The sequence below is a fragment of the Leucopleurus acutus genome (assembly GCF_964270905.1).
Source record: "Leucopleurus acutus genome assembly, chromosome: 1".
NCBI lineage: Eukaryota > Metazoa > Chordata > Mammalia > Artiodactyla > Delphinidae > Leucopleurus > Leucopleurus acutus.
The window spans coordinates 139,596,794-139,619,640 of record NC_139142.1 but is presented as its reverse complement, the minus strand read 5'-3'; the positions used below and the strand labels follow the sequence as shown (position 1 = coordinate 139,619,640).

The window sequence follows — 22,847 nt, the reverse complement described above, 5'->3', positions numbered from 1 at the left end:
TGCACATATGGTCACCTTATCTGTGATAAAGGAGACAAGAATATACAGTGGAGAAAAGACAGCCTCTTCAATAAGCAGTGTGGGGAAAACTGGACAGCTACATGTAAATGAATGAAATTAGAACACTCCCTAGCACCATACACACAAATAAACTCCAAATGGATTAAAGATCTTAATGTAAGGCCAGACACTATCAAACTCTTAGAGGAAAACATAGGCAGGACACTCTATGACATAAATCACAGCAAAATCCTTTTTGACCCACCTCCTAGAGAAATGGAAATAAAAACAAACAAATGGGTCCTAATGAAACTTAAAAGCTTTTGCACAGCAAAGGAAACCATAAACAAGACAAAAAGACAACTCTCAGAATGGGAGAAAATATTTGCAAATGAAGCAACTGACAAAGGATTAATCTCCAAAATTTACAAGCAGCTCATGCAGCTCAATATCAAAAAACAAACAACCCAATCCAAAAACGGGCAGAAGACCTAAATAGACATTTCTCCAAAGAAGATATACAGATTGCCAACAAAAACACGAAAGAATGCTCAACATCATTCATCATTAGAGAAATGCAAATCAAAACTACAATGAGGTATCACCTCACAGCAGTCAGAATGGCCATCATCAAAAAACCTACAAACAATAAATGCTGGAGCGGGTGTGGAGAAAAGGGAACCCTGTTGCACTGTTGGTGGGAATGTAAATTGATAGAGCCACTATGGAGAACAGTATGGAGGTTCCTTAAAAAACTGAAAATAGAATTACCACGTGACCCAGCAATCCCACTACTGGGCATCTACCCTGAGAAAACCATAATTCAAAAAGAGTCATGTACCACAAATGTTCATTGCAGCTCTATTTACAATAGCCAGGACATGGAAGCAACCTAAGGGTCCATCAACAGATGAATGGATAAAGAAGATGTGGCACAAATATACAATGGAATATTACTCAGCCATAAAAAGAAATGAAATTGAGTTATTTGTAGTGAGGTGGACGGACCTAGAGTCTGTCATAAAGAGTGAAGTAAGTCAGAAAGAGAAAAACAAATACCGTATGCTAACACATATATATGGAATCTGAAAAAAAAAGGTCATGAAGAACCTAGGGGCAAGATGGGAATAAAGACACAGACCTACTAGAGAATGGACCTGAGGATACAGGGAGGGGAAAGAGTAAGCTGGGACAAAGTGAGAGAGTGGCATCGACATATATACACTACCAAATGTAAAACTGATAACTGGTGGGAAGCAGCCGCATAGCACAGGGAGATCAGCTCGGTGCTCTGTGACCACCTAGAGGGGTGGGATAGGGAGGGTGGGAGGAAGGGAGACGCAAGATATGGGGATATATGTATATGTATAACTGATTCACTTTGTTATAAAGAAGAAACTAACACACTATTGTAAAGCAATTATAGTCTAATAAATATGTCAAAAAAAAAGAAATGCTAGCAAAGATTCTTGTAGAAAGATAACAGTCTCGAAAGAAATTAGATTAAAATTCAACAACAAAAAAGTCTTAGAACAAACAAATATCTATCTCTATATATAAATATATAGAGATATATATATGTTGGATGTAATTTGCTTTTTTCTTCTTGTGGCAGGCCAGGTAACATGAATGAATGACATCATGAAAAAGTGAAGGAAAGAATTTCTGTGTGTGTGTTTGCCTTTTTTTTTTTTTAAAGATCTGAAAGCCTAACAAAAATTCTAGTTTCACAGAAAGTACTGGGTGGAGTTCCCAGCTGAAGGTAATATGGAAATAAACACACATGGAGTGATGCTTCTCAAATCTGAATGTGCACAGGAATCGCCTAGGGGTCTTGTTGAGAGAGTCAGATTCTGATTCAGTGGGTCTGGGGTGGGGCCCAGGATTCTGAGTTTCCCACAAGCTCCCAGGTGATGCTGGTGATGCTGGTCCACAGACCAACAACTCTGGAACAGCATCACCAGCATGACTTGAGGAACAAAGTCAAAGAACAGAATTGACATTCCAAACAAAAGAGTGAGAATTCAACAATAAAATGTATTATGCTTAATGGAGAAAGACAGCTATAAAATTGTTTTAAAAACCTCTGAGTTTGTGACATATACAAAAATCTGCTGGTCTGGGCCGGGCTGCACTGCTATAGCTCAGTGAGAGGTGCTGAACCCATTGGAAAGCAGAAGAGGCAGAGGGAGAGCCTACTACAGTTGGCTGATGACTTCTGTAAGCATCTTTCCAAAGGCTGCCCATCACCCCTGAGGGGGTAACTGATACATGTGCACCTGTACATTTTCGTACTCACACTGCCTTGTGGGAGGCTCTGCCTAAACCAGAGAACCATCCAAAACCCACCCGAACAGCAGCACCATCGGAAAGAGGATGATTCAGAAACAAATGGCCAGTTAATTCTGATAAACGGACTACAGAGAAGGAGCAGCCAGTTCGGGTGTGCTTGTGAGAGAGATGATTTCTGAATCCTTGACTCAGAACACTTGGACAAGCCGCAGATTCATCCCCACTTGGCCAGGAGAATGTGTGTTTTCCTTACAGCCGGCTGGTCAGAGCTTATCATCCTGATGGTTCAGAATGGCCTCTTCCCCACCAGGACAGAGTCCATCTGGCCACTTGCAAGGGAGCCGACGTGAACTGGGTAGATTTATGCGGAGTTGGGATAAGCACAGATGTGGCCGAGAGGATCCGTGTAGCCAGTTAACCCTTCCAGGGGTGCTCGCGGTAGGTGCCCTGGGGGCTGTTAGGTTGATTAGTTCTGCTTAGTCTCCCCGTAACCCATCTCTGGGATGTTACTTGGGATATTCCATTTGTCAAAGTTCTAGCTAATTTTGGAAAGTTAGGTCTTGAGAAAGAAATGGAAAAGGCCTGGGTTTGAAGTCAAGGACATGGATGTTTGTAAAGCATAGTGGTTAGACTTGGACTCTGAAACCAGGTTTCCTGAGTTTGAATCCCAGCTCTGCCACCTGGTAATTATGAAATTTGGGTCAGTCACTAGGCTTTTTTTTTTTTTTGGCTGTACGCGGGCCTCTCACTGCTGTGGCCTCTCCCGCTGCGGAGCACAGGCTCTGGATGTGCAGGCTCAGCGGCCATGGCTCACAGGCCCAGCCGCTCCGCGGCACATGGGATCCTCCCGGACCGGGACACGAACCAGCACCCCCTGCATTAGCAGGCGGACTCCCAACCACTGCGCCACCAGGGAAGCCCCAGTCACCAGGCTTTTTGAAGCACTTAGGATGCAACATTTAAGAAGACACTCACTCTCAGGGTTGTGATGTCTCCTTAAATGTTGCATCTCAGGTCCAGTCCTGGCCCTGCATGCATTTATAAATAAAGGTGATAATAGTGCCTTCCTTCCAGGTTGTTGTAAAACATAAACGACTTAAGAGCAAAGGACTTAAATAATGCCTTGCACAGAGCAAGGCGTTGCTCTATACGTATTTGCTCTTTTTAAAAAAAGTTCAAGCTTGGTCATTTACTAGCTCCACAAACTCTGGCAAAAAAATGTACCCTCAATTTTCTTACCTATTAAATGAGTTACACCCACTAGGATGGCTATAATAAAAGGAACAAATAATAACAAGTGTTGGGAGAGGATGCAGAGAAACTGGAACCCTCATGCATTCCTGGTGGGAATGTAAAATAGTGCAGTCACTTTGGAAAACTATCTGGAAGTTGCTCAAAAAGTTACATGCAGTATTTCCGTGTGACCCAGCAATTCCAATCCTAGGTATATACCCAAGAGAAGTGGAAACATATGTCCAAGCAAAGACTTGTACATGAACATTCATAACAGCTTTGTTCGTAATAGCCGCAAGATGGAAACCACCCAAATGCCTATCACCTGACGATTGGATAAACAAAACAGAGCATATCCATACACTGGATTACTACTCAGCCGTAAAAGAGATGAAGTACTGATATATATTACAATACTGATGAACCTCAACACTATTCTAAGTGAAAAGAGCCAGACACAAAAGGCTACGTATTGCATGATTCCATTTATATGAAATGTCCAGAAACAGCAAATTCATAGAGACAGAAAGCAGATTAGCGCTTACCAGGGGCTGGGGGCGGGGAGGGGAGAACAGGCAGTGACTGCTAAAGGGTACGGGTTTCTTTTTGGGGTGATGGAAATGTTCTGTAATTAGATAGTGGTGATGGTTGCACAACCTTGTGAATATGCTGAAAACCACTGAATTATACACTCTAGATGGTGAATTTTATGGTACATTAATTATATCAATAAAGTTGTTATTTTTTTTAAATGGGAGCATGAATAATTCCCATCTTATCTACTTACAGTGATGTTGTAAAGGTCAAATTGAGGTTACCAACAGGAATGCATTTTTCAAATCTGAAAGCAGTTTTGATCATTCATTTTCCATCATTTGTTTCAACAACCTTTAACAAACTTTTATTGATCTATGAGCATATCATGTGTGATAGTTTTTCCTGCTCATCCACATTCCCAAGCCTGACGACATCAGTAAGTGCAGAGCCTCCCTCCCCCACAATGACAAGAACAAGGCAGTCAGTGTTCTGACAGCAGGTTCCGGTCCCAGTTCTTCCAATGACCTACTATGGATGTCTGGGGAAATTGTTGTTTCTTGAGAAAATGGCTACAAATAGCATTTTGGAAAGGGTAAGAAGCACATAAAACACTTTTCTTACAACAGGCTGGCTACCATCCAGGGGCTCATTACGTGTGATGCTGTGCAGCTTGGTGATGTTAATCCTGACCAGTCAGTGTGATGATTCAAGCAAAGACACCACATCTAGCCTCCCTCTTCCCAGCTCTATACACGAACGCTGAAGTGTATCACCTACGACTACCACCTGAAACTGACAACACCCACGTGTCTACTGCCTGCCCAGACCCCTCTTTTGAGCATCAATCCCATGGACCCAACTAACCTCTAGACTAGCACTGCTTCTCATCTGTGAGGTGCGTGCAAGTCACCTGGGGATCTTGTCAAACTACAGCTTCTGATTCAGGAGGTCGGGGGGTGGGGGTCTGATTCTGCATTTGTAACCATCTCCCAGAGGACACTGATGCTGTGGGTCCTCGGACTACACTTTAACTGCTCTACCTAGACATCCCCCCAGACATCTCAACACGTTCAAGCCCAAATTCATCATCTTCACCCCACGACACAAAAGGGTTCTCTTTCTAGTTCTTCCTATACTCTCCTTCTCAGTAGTTCTCAAGCTTGAACAAGCATCAGAATCACCCGCAAGTCTTATCTAAACAGACCATTGAACCCCACCTGCAAAGAGTCTGATTCAGGAGATTTGGGGTAGGGTCTGAGAATCTGCATTTCTTACGAGTTCCCAAGGGATGCTGTTGGTCTGTGGGCCACACTGCTCTGTTTCACTCCCAAGTACCACACCATACCCTGAAGTCGGCTGGCTCTTCTGTTCTCCTCACCCCTGTATATTAAGTTCAAACTTCGTGGCTCAGTCACCCAGCCTGCACCACATGGCTCGTCACACCCTGGGTACTGCGTGGACCACCCACACTACACTTCTTGGAGTTTCCCAACAGAACAACCCAATTTACTTCTCCATATGCTCTGGCTATGCTGTTTCCTCCTCCAGGCTGCCTTCCCCACCACTATTTTCTACAACTATCTGTTCGCTCTTTAGGACTTAGCTGAAGCATTAATTCCCCCATGAAGCTTTTCCTGGTCCGAACCCCAGCTCAACCCTTCACTCCATTGCATCCATGTCCTTCCCTTTTGTCCTTCCACTGGACCCCATGTAATTGTCACAGCACAACAACCTTTTATTATGCCGATTTCTTTAGTCTGCCTTAGTTTACCAGACTGTAGACTCCTTCAGAGCAGGGGGTATGTCTTACTTGTCTTATATCCTTAGAACCTAGTACAACGGCCGGCATAGAGTATGTGTTCAATAACTGTTGAAAAACTGAAATAACAAATGAAGGAATGGCTCAAACCATGATTGCCAAAGGAAGGAAAATCTCCCCTTCCCCTTACTCTCTGTGTTTAATTTCCGGTACATGAATTATCCCTCTATGTAGCAATAAAAGTCCCATCTATTGGGTAAGACCATTACTGTTGTTCCACTGAATTATTTTTAAATGTGGCTGTTTATGGATGTGGGGAGGATCTTAAGAAGCCAACGCAGAAATCCCCAGTCAGAACTCTCCTTAAAGGTTTTGTCTGCTGTATACACAACGTCACAAAGAGAATACAGGTCACAAAACTTAATACTTAAGTATGCAGACATTTCAATTGGACACAAAATACCCACTTATAAAGAAGCTGTAATCCCCAAAGACTGAAGGGACAGAAATAGTTAGGGCAGAAAATATTCTTCTGAAATGTCACTGTCAATAACTGAAAAGTCATACACTCCCAGAAGATTTTAGATCAACAAAGGCCATCACCAGCCTTGTGCCCAGCTTCTCTGGAGTCTGGATGTGCTTGGGCAACATAGCCTAGGTAAGGAATAGCACTGGCTCTGTGACATCCAATCCCGTATTTACAGTGATGACAAACACCCAGTGCATATTCCCAGGTTGTCTACAGCATCCCCATCCATGAGGTACCCAAGTCAGGGTCAGGACCCTCATGCCCTTTTGACTTCTCTTTCCACCAGATTTGTTTTCATAAACACAGCCCTTGGTCATTACCCTCTGTTTCAAAAAACACTCATGGCTCATCTCTGCCTAGAAAATAAAGTCCAAACATAGACGGTTTTAAGGCACGTTTGGTTTGATGCCACGTTAAGTCCTTCATCATCTGGTCTCAGTCTCTCTTCCCAAATTCAACTCCAGTCTTCATCCTCTGCCCCGTCTCCTGCCGCCAACCCTACACTTCCCAGGCATAAAGGATCACTCAACATTTCCCAAACACACTGAGCTCTTGTGCCTCTAAGGGCCGGCCTGGAATTCTACTCTACCTACCGACTTCTGAACTGGTACAGCCTTCCAGGCCCAAAATAAACATCAGCGCCTGTATGCTTCCCCCAAGTGGTCCCCACACAGTTAGTGCTCTCTGCAGTCTGCACACCCCTCTGCCAATGGCATTAACACTGTATCTTGGTAACGTTGGTAAGTAAAAGGTCTGGCTTCCCCACAAGTCTTCTAGTCTTTGGGGGCAGGTCTTGTCAGTGTCTTATTCCTGTGTGTGTAATCCGTGAAATTAGCAGCGGGTCTGACCCAGAGGCACTCTGTGAATGTTTGTTGAAACAGCCCCTGTTAGAGACCATAGCTTAATTGCTCAGCATTTCTTACCAGTGGGTCAGTAAAGGTTACCTCTATGGATCAATCAGTAGAGATATAAAGGCTCTAAGTTCCAATAAGCGAGAAGTCAAGGCATCCCCACACTTCTGGGTGGGAAGCAAAGGGAGCTGGTGAAATTAAAAATCAGTAGCCAGTGGCCACCTAGAGAGACCTTAATGCTCAAATTCGAGGGGAGGGAGAATGGAAGGGAATAGCAGCTGAAGAACAGAAACCTGCGTTCACCAGGGGGCCTCGTGATCCAAGGCGAGCTGGAGGGAAAGGAGTCTGCAGCTCAAAGCTGGAACGAGAGCCCTGTGTTCCGAACACTTGCCCTGTTCCATTGTGATCACCTGCCAAAGGGAGAGAGGATAGAATGTGCTAAGTTCAAAGAGGCTGTGAGCAAATGGTTTAGGTTGAGTGCATATGTCTTCTTAGAAGTTCAGAAGACTGAAAGTCCTGCCAGAGCTGTTCCAGGCAATAAATTCTCTGGTGTCTGCAGAAGATAAGAGGCAAAAATCTGACCACTTAGGGAAATAAAAATTAAGATGAGGAAAACAAAAGCTTTCTTGATTGTCTGTCGACCGGGTGGTACACACTGTCACACGCATTAGCTGGTTTAACCACATCTGCTCCCCGGAAAGTATTCAAGGTCTGGATCTCAAGACCAGCGTAACAATCAGCTGATAGGTTTGCGCTGAACCTTCAGGGAAGAAGGATCTCAAAGGCTTATACATGGTTGAGGGTGGGGGGGAGAGGCAGGAGGGAGAGAGGGAGGAAGGACACAGGGGCAAGTGACGAATGATTCAAGAGGCAAGCAATCTAGCGAAGAAAGCAGAAAGGAGAGACTCTGAGTTTAAAAGGCCCTCTTTGCACCAGGAAGCCAAGCCTCAAGACCCTACCCTCAGTGACCCAACCCAACCGCTGGCCTCCCAGAAGGCAAGGACTATAGCGCTGTCCCCACACACACCCCCAAATATAAAACAGCCTTCCGAACGGACCCAGTTCTTCTGGGACAAGGATCCCAGGAGATGAATTAGACTTTGATGTGGACCTCGCCATCAGGCTGCTTCCCCTTGTCTAAAGGATGGTGTCTGAAAGCCAGCCAAGTATCCCTAAGAACAAGTCACCACAGTGCTCACTGGTGCCACTGCGCATCTGAGTGATCCTGGGTTTCCAGGGCTGATCTCCAGGTGCCTTGTGCGGTGTGGGCCCCAAGGGGTGGAATAAGGGCCACTGGGGGGGTGTTGATGAAATAATGAAGGTAAAGGGCCTAGCCTTTGTGGATGCTCCAGAATTGTGGTTACCATGACAGCTGCACTGTCCCCAAGGAGAGAGACACACAGCCTGCAACCTTGACACAGAAGGTCACTGCAGAGGCAGACAGTCAAACGGGGGCTGAGAGGTACGGCGCTGGCTTTGCACGGAAGAACAGTAAATGCATTCATTTCTCCAGCGTAACTGAGAGGAGCCCCCTTGGGAATCAAACCTGTTGCTGGTGTGTGTTGTGATCTGAACCTGAGCGGCCCTGCGTGACTCAGGGGCTCAGGGGAAACCAAATGAGACGGGAGCGGGGCAAGGTGCCTGGCCAGGCAGATGCCAAGCAAACGTGAGCTCCTAACCCCTCTCCCCTGGGGACTCTCAAACAGTGCTCTCTGCCCCAGAGGCTGAGCCCCCAGCAGGTTGAAGCAAACTGAAGAACTATTTTCTGTAAGTTCTGCTGAATTTATTAATGTAACAGTAATAATGATGATAATGCAACTTACATTTCTTGAGCATCTTTTATGTGAAAGGCCCATGGAGGAAGCAATGGTATTTCTCTCATATTCTGAATGTCTCCCCAATCTGAGCTTTCACACATACCACTTTCTGTGTACCCACTTGCCATATATCACTTCATTTTTTCTTTATTATAAATACGAAATATTTCAATTATAACGGTCGGGTGTGAAAAATGATGCATAACTTTCTTCTTTGTGTTAGAGGAAGTTTTTTAGGTACAAGTCTGTCACCCTCAGTTAATTGAAGGAAAAAGGGATTTGTCCTAGATGTTACTCCATCCCCAAAAATGGCACTGTGTACTTAAATAAATTCAGTATTCAGATCACAGTAATTTATTGAACACCTGCCAAATGTTTTATGCATGTTATCCATTTAACCCTGCCAACAGTAAAGTGGGTCATTATTCCTATTTTATACCTAAGGAAACCGAGTCTAAAAAATATTAAACAACCTTCCAAGCTAGAAAGTCTGTGTGAATGTATATAACTGAGATATTAACAAATGTTACTGAATGAATAAATGGTAAGCTCTTAAGGAGCTTAAACAGCTGCAGTGGGAGCACAGCTTATAAATAACAAATGCCACTCACGAAGGATTACAGGGAAGGACTGTTTGGAATGAGCATTTATTGGAAAATAGGGTGGGGGAAATTAGTTTCCCTCCAAATCCAGAAAGAAAACATTTTCGGCACTAGCCCATGTGTTCTAATCACCAAGGAAAAGGAAATCTTAGCTAACTGCTGCTGGATCCACAAGGCCCATGGAGGACTATATGCTTTTATTAAGAAAAAGATTCATGAGGGAAAAAAGAAAATAATGCATGCCTGGAAGTCAGACTGCAAAGAGGAAAAGGAAGTTCCTGGGGCAAGGTCTGATCTTGACCTAGGCCTGACGTAGGGGGCATTAAGCCAAGAAATAAGTCTAGGGGACAGGAAGAGAGAACAACACAGTGATTAAAAGCAGAGGCTTAGAGCCAAGCTCTGGTTCAAATCCCTGTTCTACAGCCTACTAGCTCTGGGCCCCAAGGCTCATCACTTCATCTAAGTGCAGCATTCTTCTCGTATTAAAAAAAAAAAAAAAAAGGATAATATGGATTACTTTACGCGTGAAGAGTTCTTAGAGGTTTAGCTCAAAGCCTTCAACATGGTGCATTGGTTTCCTGTAGCTGCCGTACAGACTACCACCAACTTGGTGGCTTAAAACAGCAGAAATTTATTCTCTCATGGTTCTGAAGGCCAGAAGTTCAAACTCAGTATCAATGGACTGAAATGAAGTTGTTGTCAGGGCTGTGCTCCCTCAGGAGGCTCTAGGGGAGACTCTTATTTTCTTGCCTCTTCCAGCTTCTGGTGGCTGCCAGCATTCCTTGGCTTGTGGCCCCGTCACTCCAATTTTCAAGAAGAGTAGCTTCAAATCTCTCTCTCTTCTGTCTTCATCTCTGTGTGTCTGGATGTCACATCCCTCTCTGCCTGTCTCTTATAATGACACTCATGGTTGCATTTAGGGCCTACACCTGTATAATGTAGGATAATCTCCCCATCTCAAGATCCTTCATTACAACTGCAAAGTCTTTTTTTTTTTTTTTTTTTTTTTTGGGTAAGTTAGCATTTTCAGGCTCCAGGGAACAGGACTCGATACCTTTGGGTGGGTGGTGGTGGGTTTGTCACTCAGCCTGTTACACACAGTAAACCCTCAATAAACATCGGTTGTGGTTGTCCTTGTTACTCTTAACAGAGATGAGCTAAAAGAACGCTATGCCCAGGAAAGGGTCTATGGATGGATGAGAAAGTGAGGACTCAGAAAGCCCTTGAGGGGCTGTTAGTACTTTGCCATGAAAACCAACAGTGAGGTCACAGCTTTTGTACCCCAAACTCTCTCCCTGGTAAATTACCTGGATCCACATTATAGGCTCGGAGTAGGAAGAGTGGGGAGGCTGGGGTCAGGCGACACTGCACTCAGATCCACTCCGCCCCTCCCAGGAGCAGGACGCTGGGGAGTTTTCTACCTCAGCTCAGTGTTCTCAACTGCAACATGGGGCTGCTTAAGGCTCAAATACATATGCGACTGATGTGGCCATAGTAGGTGCTATAAAGATGGTTGCCTTCACTACGACTGAATTAGCAACGTGTGCAGGGAGGGGGTGAGTAAAGGAAATGACAGTAACCCGACACATACAGGATGTGTCCCCCCTCCCATCCTTACACGAAGGCATCTCTGACTGCCACCAGGCATGCATCCAAGGAGAAGCCCTAGGGGTCCCAGATGCAAGGTGGAGATCCCCTTTTGGGGGCACACATATTGTTGTCCGGTTTTTTCCAGAGCCCATCATCTCTCTTCTGGAACCCGGAGTTATGAATGACTTGGAGGAGGTTCAATGCAGCATTCTTATGGCAAATGTGATCTTTGTTCTGATAACTAATGAAACACTTCTGACACTTAATGAAATGCCACAAGAAAGGAACAAGGGCTCTTTGGAGCCTTGTCTGCAAGCAGAGTCGCTCAAGCTTAAAATCTGGCTCCAACCTTTCCTAACCTACAGGCAGAAGTGTACACACCAGTGAGCCCGGCTCTGCCGCAAACGTTGAGGTTTCAGATTTAGAAACCGAAGCATATTAAAACACCATTTATCTGGTTAGCATCAACAGGTAACTTCTTGTCAAACAATTCAGGGACTAAGTAGAAACCCTGCTTCAAAAGAAGGTAAAGAAACAAAACTTTCCTTGCAGGCAGAAAACAAACAACAACAAAAATATAGAGTATGCATTTCAAACAGATGTCCCTGCTTTCTCTGCTAACTGCCCAGGATCACCAGGGAGGTTTTCCAAGGAGAAACACAGACAACGCCAAAGCTTTCCCTTCCCTTGCCATGTGGTTTCTTGCCTGTATGTAACGGGACTCCCTAGGTTTCGACGGAGGGTCAAGAAAATGGCATGTGGCCTTGTGAAGTTTAATTAACAGCAAAACTTGCTATCCAACATCATGAAGGGGCCCACTTGGCTCCAGGGCCCCTCAGGACAGAAATAACATATTGCTCCAGAGTTATTAATGATGAAATGCAAATGGCCTCCAAGAAAGTGGGCAGGAAAGGAGGAGCTAAGAAAACAAATGATTCTTACGCACAAGCCAGAGACAGCTCCCTGGGGAGGTGGGGAAGGATGGGACAGCCTGTGACCTAGGCCTGATCCTGTCTGTCCCGTTTCGAAATGAAAGGACCTTTCAAGCAAACACACACACATGCACACACATACATACGCTACATGCATACACACACACACGCACGTACACGCATAGGCTAGAAATTACAGAAAAAGACTCAAGGCTCTAAAACCCAAAGGTGATCTGGTCAATGATAATAAAATAATCAAGCCATGTTGGTTTTGAACAGTGTCTTATATTTTAAAAGTACTTTTACAGCTGTTACCTCATCTGACCCTCTCAGCAGGCCTCTATGGAAGACAGAGGACAAATAATTATCCAGATTTTATAGATTAGATTGATTCCCAAAGGTCATCCAGCTAGCAAATCATGGCCATGAGACAGGAAGTGGGGTCTAACGACTCCCAGCCGAGGGCTTTTCCAAGGCAAGAACTACCAGTGCTTCCAACAGAAAAGGGCCAAAGCCCAGGGGGAGACCAAGGAGAGGACGTCAGACATATGGACAGCACTTTTAAGAAAGACTCATGTGATGGGGAAGAAGTCTGAACAGAGGGTGACGATGTGGATGCATCTAGAGAGGAGAAAAGCCGTCGCATTCCAGAGCGTGTTGGAAAACAGGTCCGAGAGCTGTGTCTCCCAGCCACCATCTTTCCATCACTCGGGATGGCAGAAGGGTGGTGGGAGCATTTAAAAGAGCAATCGGACCTCAATAACACATCAATATCAGGCAAGAGACCTTAATGAATGGATAAAATCCCTTTGTTTTACAAACATGTAAACTAAGGCTCAGAGAAATGAGGTGACTTCCCCAAGATCAAAGTGTTCGTGAGAGCTGGGGACTGGACCCTGGACTCTGGACTGGAATACAGAGTTCTTTATCCTACGCCAGCTGCCTTGGGCGTCTATTATCTTTAACTTCATTATCACTGTCCTTGATTAACACCGCATGTCCAAAGCAGAGCACAGAAGAGCGCGATGGGGGAATGCGTGTTTTTTCCTCTTCTTTTTACTGGGAAACGGCACTGCTGAATTTCCCATAGACGATTACCAGACATGATGCGGGGAAATGGCTGGTGGTCCTGCTAGCACAGAAACTGTCCTATTACTAGGGTATTTTTAAGACCCCCCCAAAACGCAAGTACACTACGGTAGGCTGGATAATGCTCCCCCATCCCCAACCCCAAGAGGCCCACATCCTAATCCCCGGAACCCCGTGAATGTTACCTTCAGTGGCAAAGGGATTTTGCAGATGTGATTAAGGATTTTGAAATGAGGAGATTATCCTGGATTTATCTGAGTGGGTGCCATGTAATCACAAGGGTCCTTATAAGGAGGAGATCGGGTGGATAAGAGTCAGAGAAGGTGAGATGACAGAGGCACGAGGGTGGAGTGATGGGAGGAAAAGCCCTCGGGCCAAGGAAGGCAGGCCGACTCCACAAGCTGGAAAAGGGAAGGAAACACATCCTCCCCTGAAGTCCCAAGAAGGAACACAGCCCTACCGACACCATGATTTCAGACTTCCAGACTGTAAGAGAATAAATGTGGGCTGCTTTAAGCCACCAACTTTGTGGTCAGTGTTACAGCATCAATAGGAAACTAAAAGACCTACTGCAAAACTAGAGGACCAAGCCCAAGCTCCCCGGCAGTAAACCCCAGCTTCACGCGCTTAACGGAGACGGGGCTGGGGGAGGAGGGTAGCGGAGCCAAATGCTTGTAAAATCACAAGGGCCTTAAGAAGAGATTTAGACCAACTGTACAATGGAGACATCATCTTGCTTTAAGATGAAAATGTGCTGGTTATCCATGTTTACCGGGACTGCCTCTCTCGAAGAAATTCTATTTCAATCCCCTTAGGACTGCTTACTAATCCCTCCTTGGAAAGGAGCCTGTGGACTTTCCTGGTCTCGCTTGCACACGCCTTCCTATACAGCCTGTGCTCCAGCCCCATCAGACCATTTAGAACTTCCAGAACATGATAGGCTCACCATGCCTCCAGGGGTCAGCCTTGGCAGTTTGTTTTTTTGGGGGAATGCCCTCCTCTCTGCTAAAATCCTTCAGAGCTCAGCTCAGTCATCACTGCTTCTGTGAAGCCTTCTCTGGCTCCCTGGTCCTCCTTCTTCCCCTCCCTTCCTTCCTCACACCCTGAGCATCTCTCTTAAGAGAGCACTTGGTCTTTTAAGTGTCTGTTTGCTTGTCTTCCTCTCCCACCCCACCAGCATGCACTCCTTGAGGACAAGGAGACTTTCTTGTTCCTCTTGTGTCACCAAACCACTGCCATCTCCCATCCATACCAAGTACTCCCCACCTCTTTCCCCCCTGAGTAATGCGAACTCACCCTGCAAGGAAGGACTTCCATCAAACGAGTCATCTTAATTCTCCAAGAATTAGCCCCACCTCTGTGTTCCCACAGCCCTCTGCTCTCCCCACAGGTAGAATACTCACTACACTGCATTCTGGTGTTTATCCCTGAGCTGTTTCCTTATTAGGCGTGGAGGTCCTTGAAAACCACACCTCCTTCACCTGTCTATCCCGTCTGTGTTTAGCACAGGGCCTGGGTCACAGCAAATACACAAGGAACGTTGACTGAATTAAAATGAAAACTAAACACAACAAGGTAATGCCCAGGTCATCTCTATGAATTAAGCCCTGTGATCCAGAGACAGCCTTTAAAAGCAAATACCTTCATGTGAAAGTTTTGCATGGCCAGATGTTGACTGTGGCTAGTTGGTATTTCTCCTGGGATCCCACACAGACTTTGGAGTTCATGGTGGAGACGGTTTCAGTGTTACTATATCTATATCTATGTCCATGTTATATATGGGGTAAATATTGGAGAAAATTTTTGGTTTTCATCTCAAACAGAGAAGTATTAGTTTATCAAACTTAGCTTAATTCGTGAGTGTTACCTTTAACTTTGAAAACGGCTCTCTAGAAGGGCAAGTCTGAGATGAACATGGTAAGTACAGATGGGTTTAAACCCTGATTCTCTTGCCTTCCTTCTGTGTGACCCTGAACTTGACACTTTCTCTTCGACCCTCGAGTTTGTCTACCACGAATGGAACAATATAAGTCTGCCACACAAAACTGGGATGAAGATATGATAAAATGCCACATATAAAACGCCTGCCGGGGCTTCCCTGGTGGCGCAGTGGTTGAGAATCTGTCTGCTAATACAGGGGACACGGGTTCGAGCCCTGGTCTGGGAGGATCCCACATGCCACGGAGCAACTAGGCCCGTGAGCCACAACTACTGAGCCTGCGCGTCTGGAGCAAGAGAGGCCGTGATAATGAGAGGCCCGCGCACCGCGATGAAGAGTGGCCCCCGCTTGCTGCCAACTGGAGAAAGCCCTCGCACAGAAACGAAGACCCAACACAGCAAAAATAAATAAATTAATTAATAAACTCCTACCCCCAACATCTTCTTTAAAAAAAAAAAAAATGCCTGCCAATGGGCCTGGCACGTGGAAGGCATTCTGACACCTTTACTGAGGTCTTATGAGTAGCCCCTGCACTATGCTAAACACTTCGTATGAATTATCCAATTCACAGCAACCCAACGAAGCAGGTGTGTTATTATCCTCATCAGGGAAAAGTTAAGCGGTGTCCGCAGGACACACAGCAAGCAAGGGGCAGAACTGGGCCGAGAACCCAGACCCGTCAACACCAGGGCTGAGCTCTTCACCGGCACGCAATGTGCAGCCTCTCGGGATGGGTTAGCTCCCGTTGCCCCCTGTCATCAGAAGGTCTGCTTAAAAGACTGACAACAAATAAAGACCAATATTTCAAAGAAAAAAAATAAATAACTGAGAACTGGCCACAAATTGCTGCTGAGAGCAGTCTGCAGAGCCTGGGCAACAGAACGGCTGATCCAGCCGGACTACCTCCCAAAGGAAACTTCACTCTACTTGCTCCGAGGCTCTGGGAAGCCCACCCTTTACAACCTCTTTCTCACACCTGAGGGATATGACACACTCCACCCAATGGAAACAATGACCATGATTTTCACAGCTGTGAATTTGCAGCCCCAGGCTCCTACAATGGTCTCCAGTAGATGACAGTTTTCGACTTGGCAATGCCCACTGGGGGAGGGCGTTCCCTATCTTGAACATCTCTGAATTAAAGCCATCAAGCATCCCATTCCCCAGATTCCCCAGCTGGTTCACACGCATAATGATCAGGAAAACTGGGTCACGAGGAAGCCCACGGGGAGGAATGTCTGCCTGTTAGTGGGCTCTTTGGCAACGAGAGCGATGACAAAGGTACCTGAAGTGGTCCTCAAATAGTAGTGGACGCTGCTCTCATTTCCTGTCTTTGTGGAAGCTGAATGAAACTGGCCAGCAGGTATTTACAACAGGTTCTGTAAGCTTATGTACTTGAACTCCGGGCAGCAAGACCTCTCTTTGGGTGCCGCTGTCACTAGACATTTCAGGAACGGGAAATCTGTTTGGTTTTGCTGTTACAAGAGGGAAGGTCCTACTATAGGAAGGGCTCCTTGGGCCTCCCTCCAGTCTGCGGGTATCCTTTTCCAGAAATCGAGGGGGAAGCCTCTCCTACTGAGGACTGGCTTTAATTTCACAGGTCTGAGTTGCTGCACTGCTTCCCGACTCACCTAAATGCCTCCCCCGCCCACTCCTCTCCCTTTAGCCATCCCAGGGACACAGCCCTGGACATGGAGAGAGGTAGGACTTGGTGCAATGCTTCTGGAATCTGCTGGCCAAGACCTGCAGGCTGCAGTCCCCCAGGCCTGAGCCTCCCCAGGCTGCCACTGCTCTGACGAAATCCCAGGGAAGGCCACCTTTGTGGAGGCCTTTTCCGAGCAGGCTACATCAGGAAAGGGCACAGGGAATGGTGCCCAGGCCCTGGGATCCTGGTTGCACCCAGACTGTGCTGCCCAGAGTCCTGCCTTCCTGGACTAGTCCTCAGTTCCCGACTCTCTGTCTTCCTCTGTGGTCTTAGTTCTCCACCTGATCCTCCCTGCAGAATAAGAGTTCTAACTGGAACTCTCCAACACGCTACCGCTCAGCCTCTAAATTCATAATGGCATTAAAGCTACAATTTATTGAGCACCTACTATGGACCAGACAATATATTATTTCATTTAATTACTCAACAATCCCATATGATAGATAGTATTATTATCCTTATTTGAAAGATGAAGCCCCTGAGGTTCAGAGAGGTTAAATAACTTTAGGATCCTTGGGAGAGCTCCAATCAGTACTGACATGATTTCTAAGGTTTTTTTAGAGGGTGAATGTGCGTGTTTTAATGAGACAAAAGTCTGATGTGGGAGCAAGTGGACTCAAGAAGTTTCCAGATCTATTCCAGCCAAGTAAATTCTATTTATTCATCAAGGTTAGGTTCAAATCCTACCTGTTCTGTGCAGTATTCCCTGACTGTTCCATCCCACAAAGATTTCCCATCTTCCTGAACTCTGGCCACATGTCTACTGTTTTCTGGCCCTTGCAGTGTTTTGTGAGTTTGCCACTTATCCACTACCTCGTTATCAAGGACAAGGACCATGGCTTCCAATTTTTTTTGAACTGCCCTGGTACCCAGGACTAGATGCAAAGATTTCCCTGGGTAAGAGAGCTGAACAACGCAAGGAAGAGATGCAGTTCATTTTAAACCCTGACTACCAAATCCCATCCACTTTTCAAGACGTGTCTCAAGCTATCCAACCTCCGAGCAGCTTTTCCGGACCACACCTGCTGGAAGTGAGCAGCCTCACTTTCAAAATACCCTTTTCAAAAATACTCATTTCAGAGAAAAGAACTTTAGTGCTGGACTCTGACAGACCTACTTCAAACTCTGGTTCTGTTGCTTCTGAAGTGGGTGATCTTGAGTGAGTCACTTCATTCCTCCGAGTCTGCTTCCTCATCTGTAAAATGTGAACAACCACATCGGCCTCAAAGGGCTGTGTGAACTGTAGACGTTACAGTGCATTTGACATAGTGCCTGTACGTGAGAGGGATCCAAAACGGTAGCCATTATCATTACGATTACTATTTCAGCCCACTGCCTTATCTGGAAGGCATTTACGCACATGCCTTTTCCAACCTTCTAGAGCAGTGGGTCTCAAACTCTGGAGCCTATCAGAATCATTTAAAATAAAGCTACCCAGGTCACAGTACAAATCTACTGAACAGAATCCCCATCAGGCAGGGGAGATAGTGGAGACTGGGCAACTCTACTTTTAACAAGCTTCCCCACCCCACTGCAAGTGACTCTGATACATTCTCGCCAAAGCTGGAAAATTCTGCGGGACAAGACTGATTCCCAAATTACTTTCCACAGAACCTTGAGGTTCCAGAGAGGTACTTCCAGATCAATGGCTCCCAACCTTGGCTGGATTGGAATTATACAGATCTTCAAATACAACCCTTAGAGATCCAGATGTTCACTTGGGATGTGACCAGGGTGTCAAGACTTCTAAAAGATGGACAAAGGATTCTGACGGTCAACCAAGGTTGAAAACCATTGCTGCATTTGGATCTAGACCCTGGGTTGCCATAGCAATGCCTCTGAGGCTTCCACCAGAGCAGCTCAGCTTTTGTCTCTGTGACAGACTGAGCCTCTACCTAAGGCTGATTTTGCAGAAAGGATTCTTATGCTTCAAAAAATAGTTAAGTTTGCAAACAGCTGCTCTAGCCTGTCAGTAAGAGAGAGCCTGGAGGATCCCTCACCTGGTTTTTATACCTTTTTGTCTGTCCAGCGCCTTACAACATAGTAGATGCTTAATAAATATTTGTTAGAAGGTTGAATTATTTTGTTTTTTTTGTTATCTGGCTCCAATTAGGTTTTCAGTTGCCTAGTATCACAACCTAACAGTTTCTTAAACATCTGAGCTCCCGAGAGCCTTCGCCTCAAATCTCAAACCTGAAACAGAGAGTGGGGCAGACAGCCATCCAGAGAACACACTGACATGTCTTCTGGGGTCACATATACTATGCAGGTTCCTAATGACTAATAAATATAAGCCAATGTGATTTTCATCAGCCAGGAAGAGCTCGACATTTGTCAGCAGTGTAGGTCTTCCAGGCTAATATTTGGAGTGTTTCATCTAAAACTGTCAAATTACAAGAGCATGATAGAAACTTGTAGGAACTTCATAGTAAACAGTAACTGGCCCCTTGTCAATAAGTTAGAAGAAAAAAAAAATTCCTGCTGCCAAAACACATGGGCTGGAATGTCTGCAGCCCAGGCCTGCAGCCAACTTGAGCCTGTTCCCTAGGCAGCTCTCCTAGGTTGGTTCTCAACCACAGAGGCTGGAAGAGAAGTCCCTAGTACTCCAGGGATCTGGGAATCAGCAGCACCTTCAAATCTCAGCTTTCCCATGGCTCTAGGAATCTGAGCAGTCATTTAACCTCTTAGGGCCTTAGAGCCTCACGTGTAACAATACTTCATTAGGTCCTTAGAGCCAGGACTGCCTGGGTTCCAATCCTAACTCTTCGCAGACTAGCTGTGTGGCCTTGGGCAAGTTACTCTCCTTCTCTGGGCCTCTGTTTCCTCACCTCTAAAATGCGGACGATATTAGCATCTGTCTCATAGGGTTGTCAGTGCAAAGGGACTAGAACAGTGCCTGGTACAGAATTGGCATTCAATAAACTTTAGCTGTTATAAATCTGCAATTCTGAAACCAAAAGTTTTGAAAACCAAGTTTTTGTCTTTCCTTTTCTTAATATTTATTTTTTAAATTTATTTATTTTCCTTATCTTTTTGGCTGTGTCGGGTCTTAGTTGTGGCACACGGGATCTTCGTTGAGGCATGCAGGATCTTTCCTTACAGCATGCGGTCTCTTCGTTGCGGACTCGGGCTTCTCTCTAGTTGCAGCTTGCAGGTTTTCTCTCTCTCTAGTTGTGGCGCACTGGCTCCAGGGTGTGTGGGCTCTATAGTTTGCAACACACGGGCTCTCTAGTTGAGGCGCAGGAGCTCAACAGTTGTGGTGTGTGGGCTTAGTTGCCCGCAGCATGTGGGATCTTAGAGCCCCGACCAGGGATCAAACCCGCGTCCCCTGCATTAGAAGGCGAATTCTTTACCACTGGACCACCTGGGAAGTCCCTTGTCTTTCCTTTTCTTGTTACATTTTTCTCAGTTTGGTGGCAAAACTAATTGGGCAGCAAACCTCACCTTAACGGACATAAAGCTTTTTATGGTCTTTTATTTTATCCTAGCTGATGTGAACATTCGTATGTTTCACTGCAGCAGTAATAAGGTGTTTGATGATGGGATGCTGCCCCATGCCACGGAAGGAATGTCATTAACATGTGAAATATGCCCTAACATTACCTTTCTAAACTCTGAAAAGTTCTGAATTCTAAAATGCACTGGCCATAAGCATTTCAGATAAGGGACTGGGGAAGCTATGTTATTATGGGGTTGTGGTCAGGATGAGGAGAGAAAACACATGTCAAACCCTTGGCTTTAGAAGTAGCAGCCCCTCAGTCCCAGAGCGACGTTGGAGGGTCCTCAGGTCTATACGCAGGAAGAGAGAAAGAAGGAATCATCCTCTCCCAGCTGGTCTCTCTTTTATTCTCCCACTGACATGACATACCAGTCCTCAGAACTCTCCCTTCTATCAACTCAGATTTGACTTATCATTCAGAATTCGGCCAAAGCACCTTCGCTGTGAAATGATCCTCTCTCTCCAAACTCCCAATGACCAGGTCAAGAGAGTGTGTGTGGCTGGCAAGGGTGGATGGGTTGCACCTCCTCTCCACCTCCAGGTGGCTGGCAGCTGAGAAGGATTCAGGCAGCGTTAGCCACAGTGGGGAAGGGTGGCCATCGGTGCTAATGTCTGAACTGCAAGGTCGCCCACCTGTTATGTTCGTGCCCTGCTTGGGATGGGCATTAACTGGGCTTAGCCACTAAATTATGTATTTCTTAAGCACAGCGAGCATAGCTTACACTTTTTGTTCTTCCTGTAAATGTTTGTTGTTATTGTTACTGCTTTCATATGAATATTCTCTCAGAATCTATCATGGACTTCGGGCGCCCAACAGATACTGCTGAATGGATGCTGAATAATCTGTCAGTGTTGGTTGATTAATTCACTGACAAGCTCTTCCCAGCCTCTATATTCCTACCTTTCCATGGGCACTGTCTACTTTGGCATATTTATGCTAGCCTAGCCACCCGAGGCTTTTGAGAGCTATACAACTATTCTGATGCCAGTATGCCGTTTCTGAAGTTCATATTTTATTAAGACTACAAAATATGTCCAGGTCTTTAATTAGACATATCCTCAAAGTTGTGTGTTCACTCAAAATACTTTGGAGAAACTTTGTATAAAAGTTCATAGAATCCTGAAACCTACAGCCTGGGAGCAAGTTAGACTCCAGACACTTAACTTGTTCAAGGATTCCAAACTCATGTCAGCTCTTGGGTTAAAAGGCCCCTTGTTTTGTGTCCTCAGCTCAAATCCACACGTCCTGTGGCCAGGAATCTCCCTTTCCCCCAACACTAGCAGAGCACTAGGACAGACGTCTCCCGGCTCCAGGTAGCTCTTTCTTTCAACCCTCCGCAGGGCCTCCCTAAGGTTGAGCCTAAGGGCATGCTGAAACTCAGCTTCACTTAGAAGGCAATTCAGAATCACAGAGGGGGTGGGAGTGGCCTCAAACGCTTTAAAAGGCTGCAAAATAAATCAAAGGATGGAAGGAGATCTGTGGAGCCAAGAATTCCTCCCCCTCTGGCAGAAGCAAGGCATTAACCGCGCAATCTAGGATGAAGAGAAGCGCGCGCGGCACATCCGGGCTGGGGCAGGGACAGGGACAGGGATGGTGGCGGGCGGGCGCGCGGGGGCCGGGAGGGCCTGTACCTTCTCTCCGCCGTGGGTTCGCGGCCCCGGGCCTGCGGGTGCCGGCTACCTCGCTGCGCCGGACCCTGGCGGCTGGAGTTGAGGCTGGCGGGGGCGCGTGGCTCCTCGCGGCTCCTGTGAAGCGGCACCGACGTACGCACGGCTGACACCACGTGGCCTGCAAAGGCGCGCGCGGGGGCTCCGGGCGGCGGTCCGCCGCGTGCGCGGTACGAGCCGGGCAGGCAGGGTCGCGTCTGCTCCATCACGCCGCCGCTGCAGCTGCGCGAGCAGGCGGACCAGGGGCCCCAGGCGCCCCACACGCCCGGGGCGCCGCCGCCGCCGTCCTCGGGAGCGCCCTCGGCCACCGCCATCCGCTGCGGGACCTGTGGAGACAGAGGCCGGTTAGGGGTCCGCAACATCCGCTCCTGCTCCACTCTCAGAAGCTCTGGATAACCCGAAAGGCTTATCCGTTAGGCACAAGTTGGCACTGGGCCTGTGTTAAAATCTGAGAAACAAAATAATACAGACGCAGATGCAGTCATAAAATAGAATGAATGAGTATATATAGCATATGTGTATACATATAGATACACATATATACATATGTGTGTGTGTGTGTGTATATATATATATATATATATATATATATATATATATATACACACATATATTTTAATAAAGGAAGGGACACACAAAGGCCGGAGTGCATAGGGCTCAGCAAAATCGTATGTGGTCCTGGCTTTGGGGGCCATGGCCTTGGAGAGCTCAGTGTGGTACCCTCACCTCCTAACTGAGGCTTACCCTTCTGGTCCTTCGGGTCCAGGCTAGAAGGACAGGGCTTTCCTTAAGCTGCTGAGGAGGC

General features: G+C 46.3%; 1 protein-coding gene across 1 annotated transcript in view; it reads right to left on the bottom strand.

The window, feature by feature from the left end:
- Positions 1–22,847, bottom strand: part of THSD4 (thrombospondin type 1 domain containing 4) — a gene marked incomplete at its 5' end in the record, with an annotated part of 540,083 nt that overhangs the window by 458,298 nt on the left and 58,938 nt on the right. The window contains one exon of the mRNA XM_082861410.1: positions 22,007–22,368. Coding sequence (XP_082717536.1) covers positions 22,007–22,368 — 362 coding nt within the window. The remainder of the gene's footprint in view (positions 1–22,006; positions 22,369–22,847) is intronic.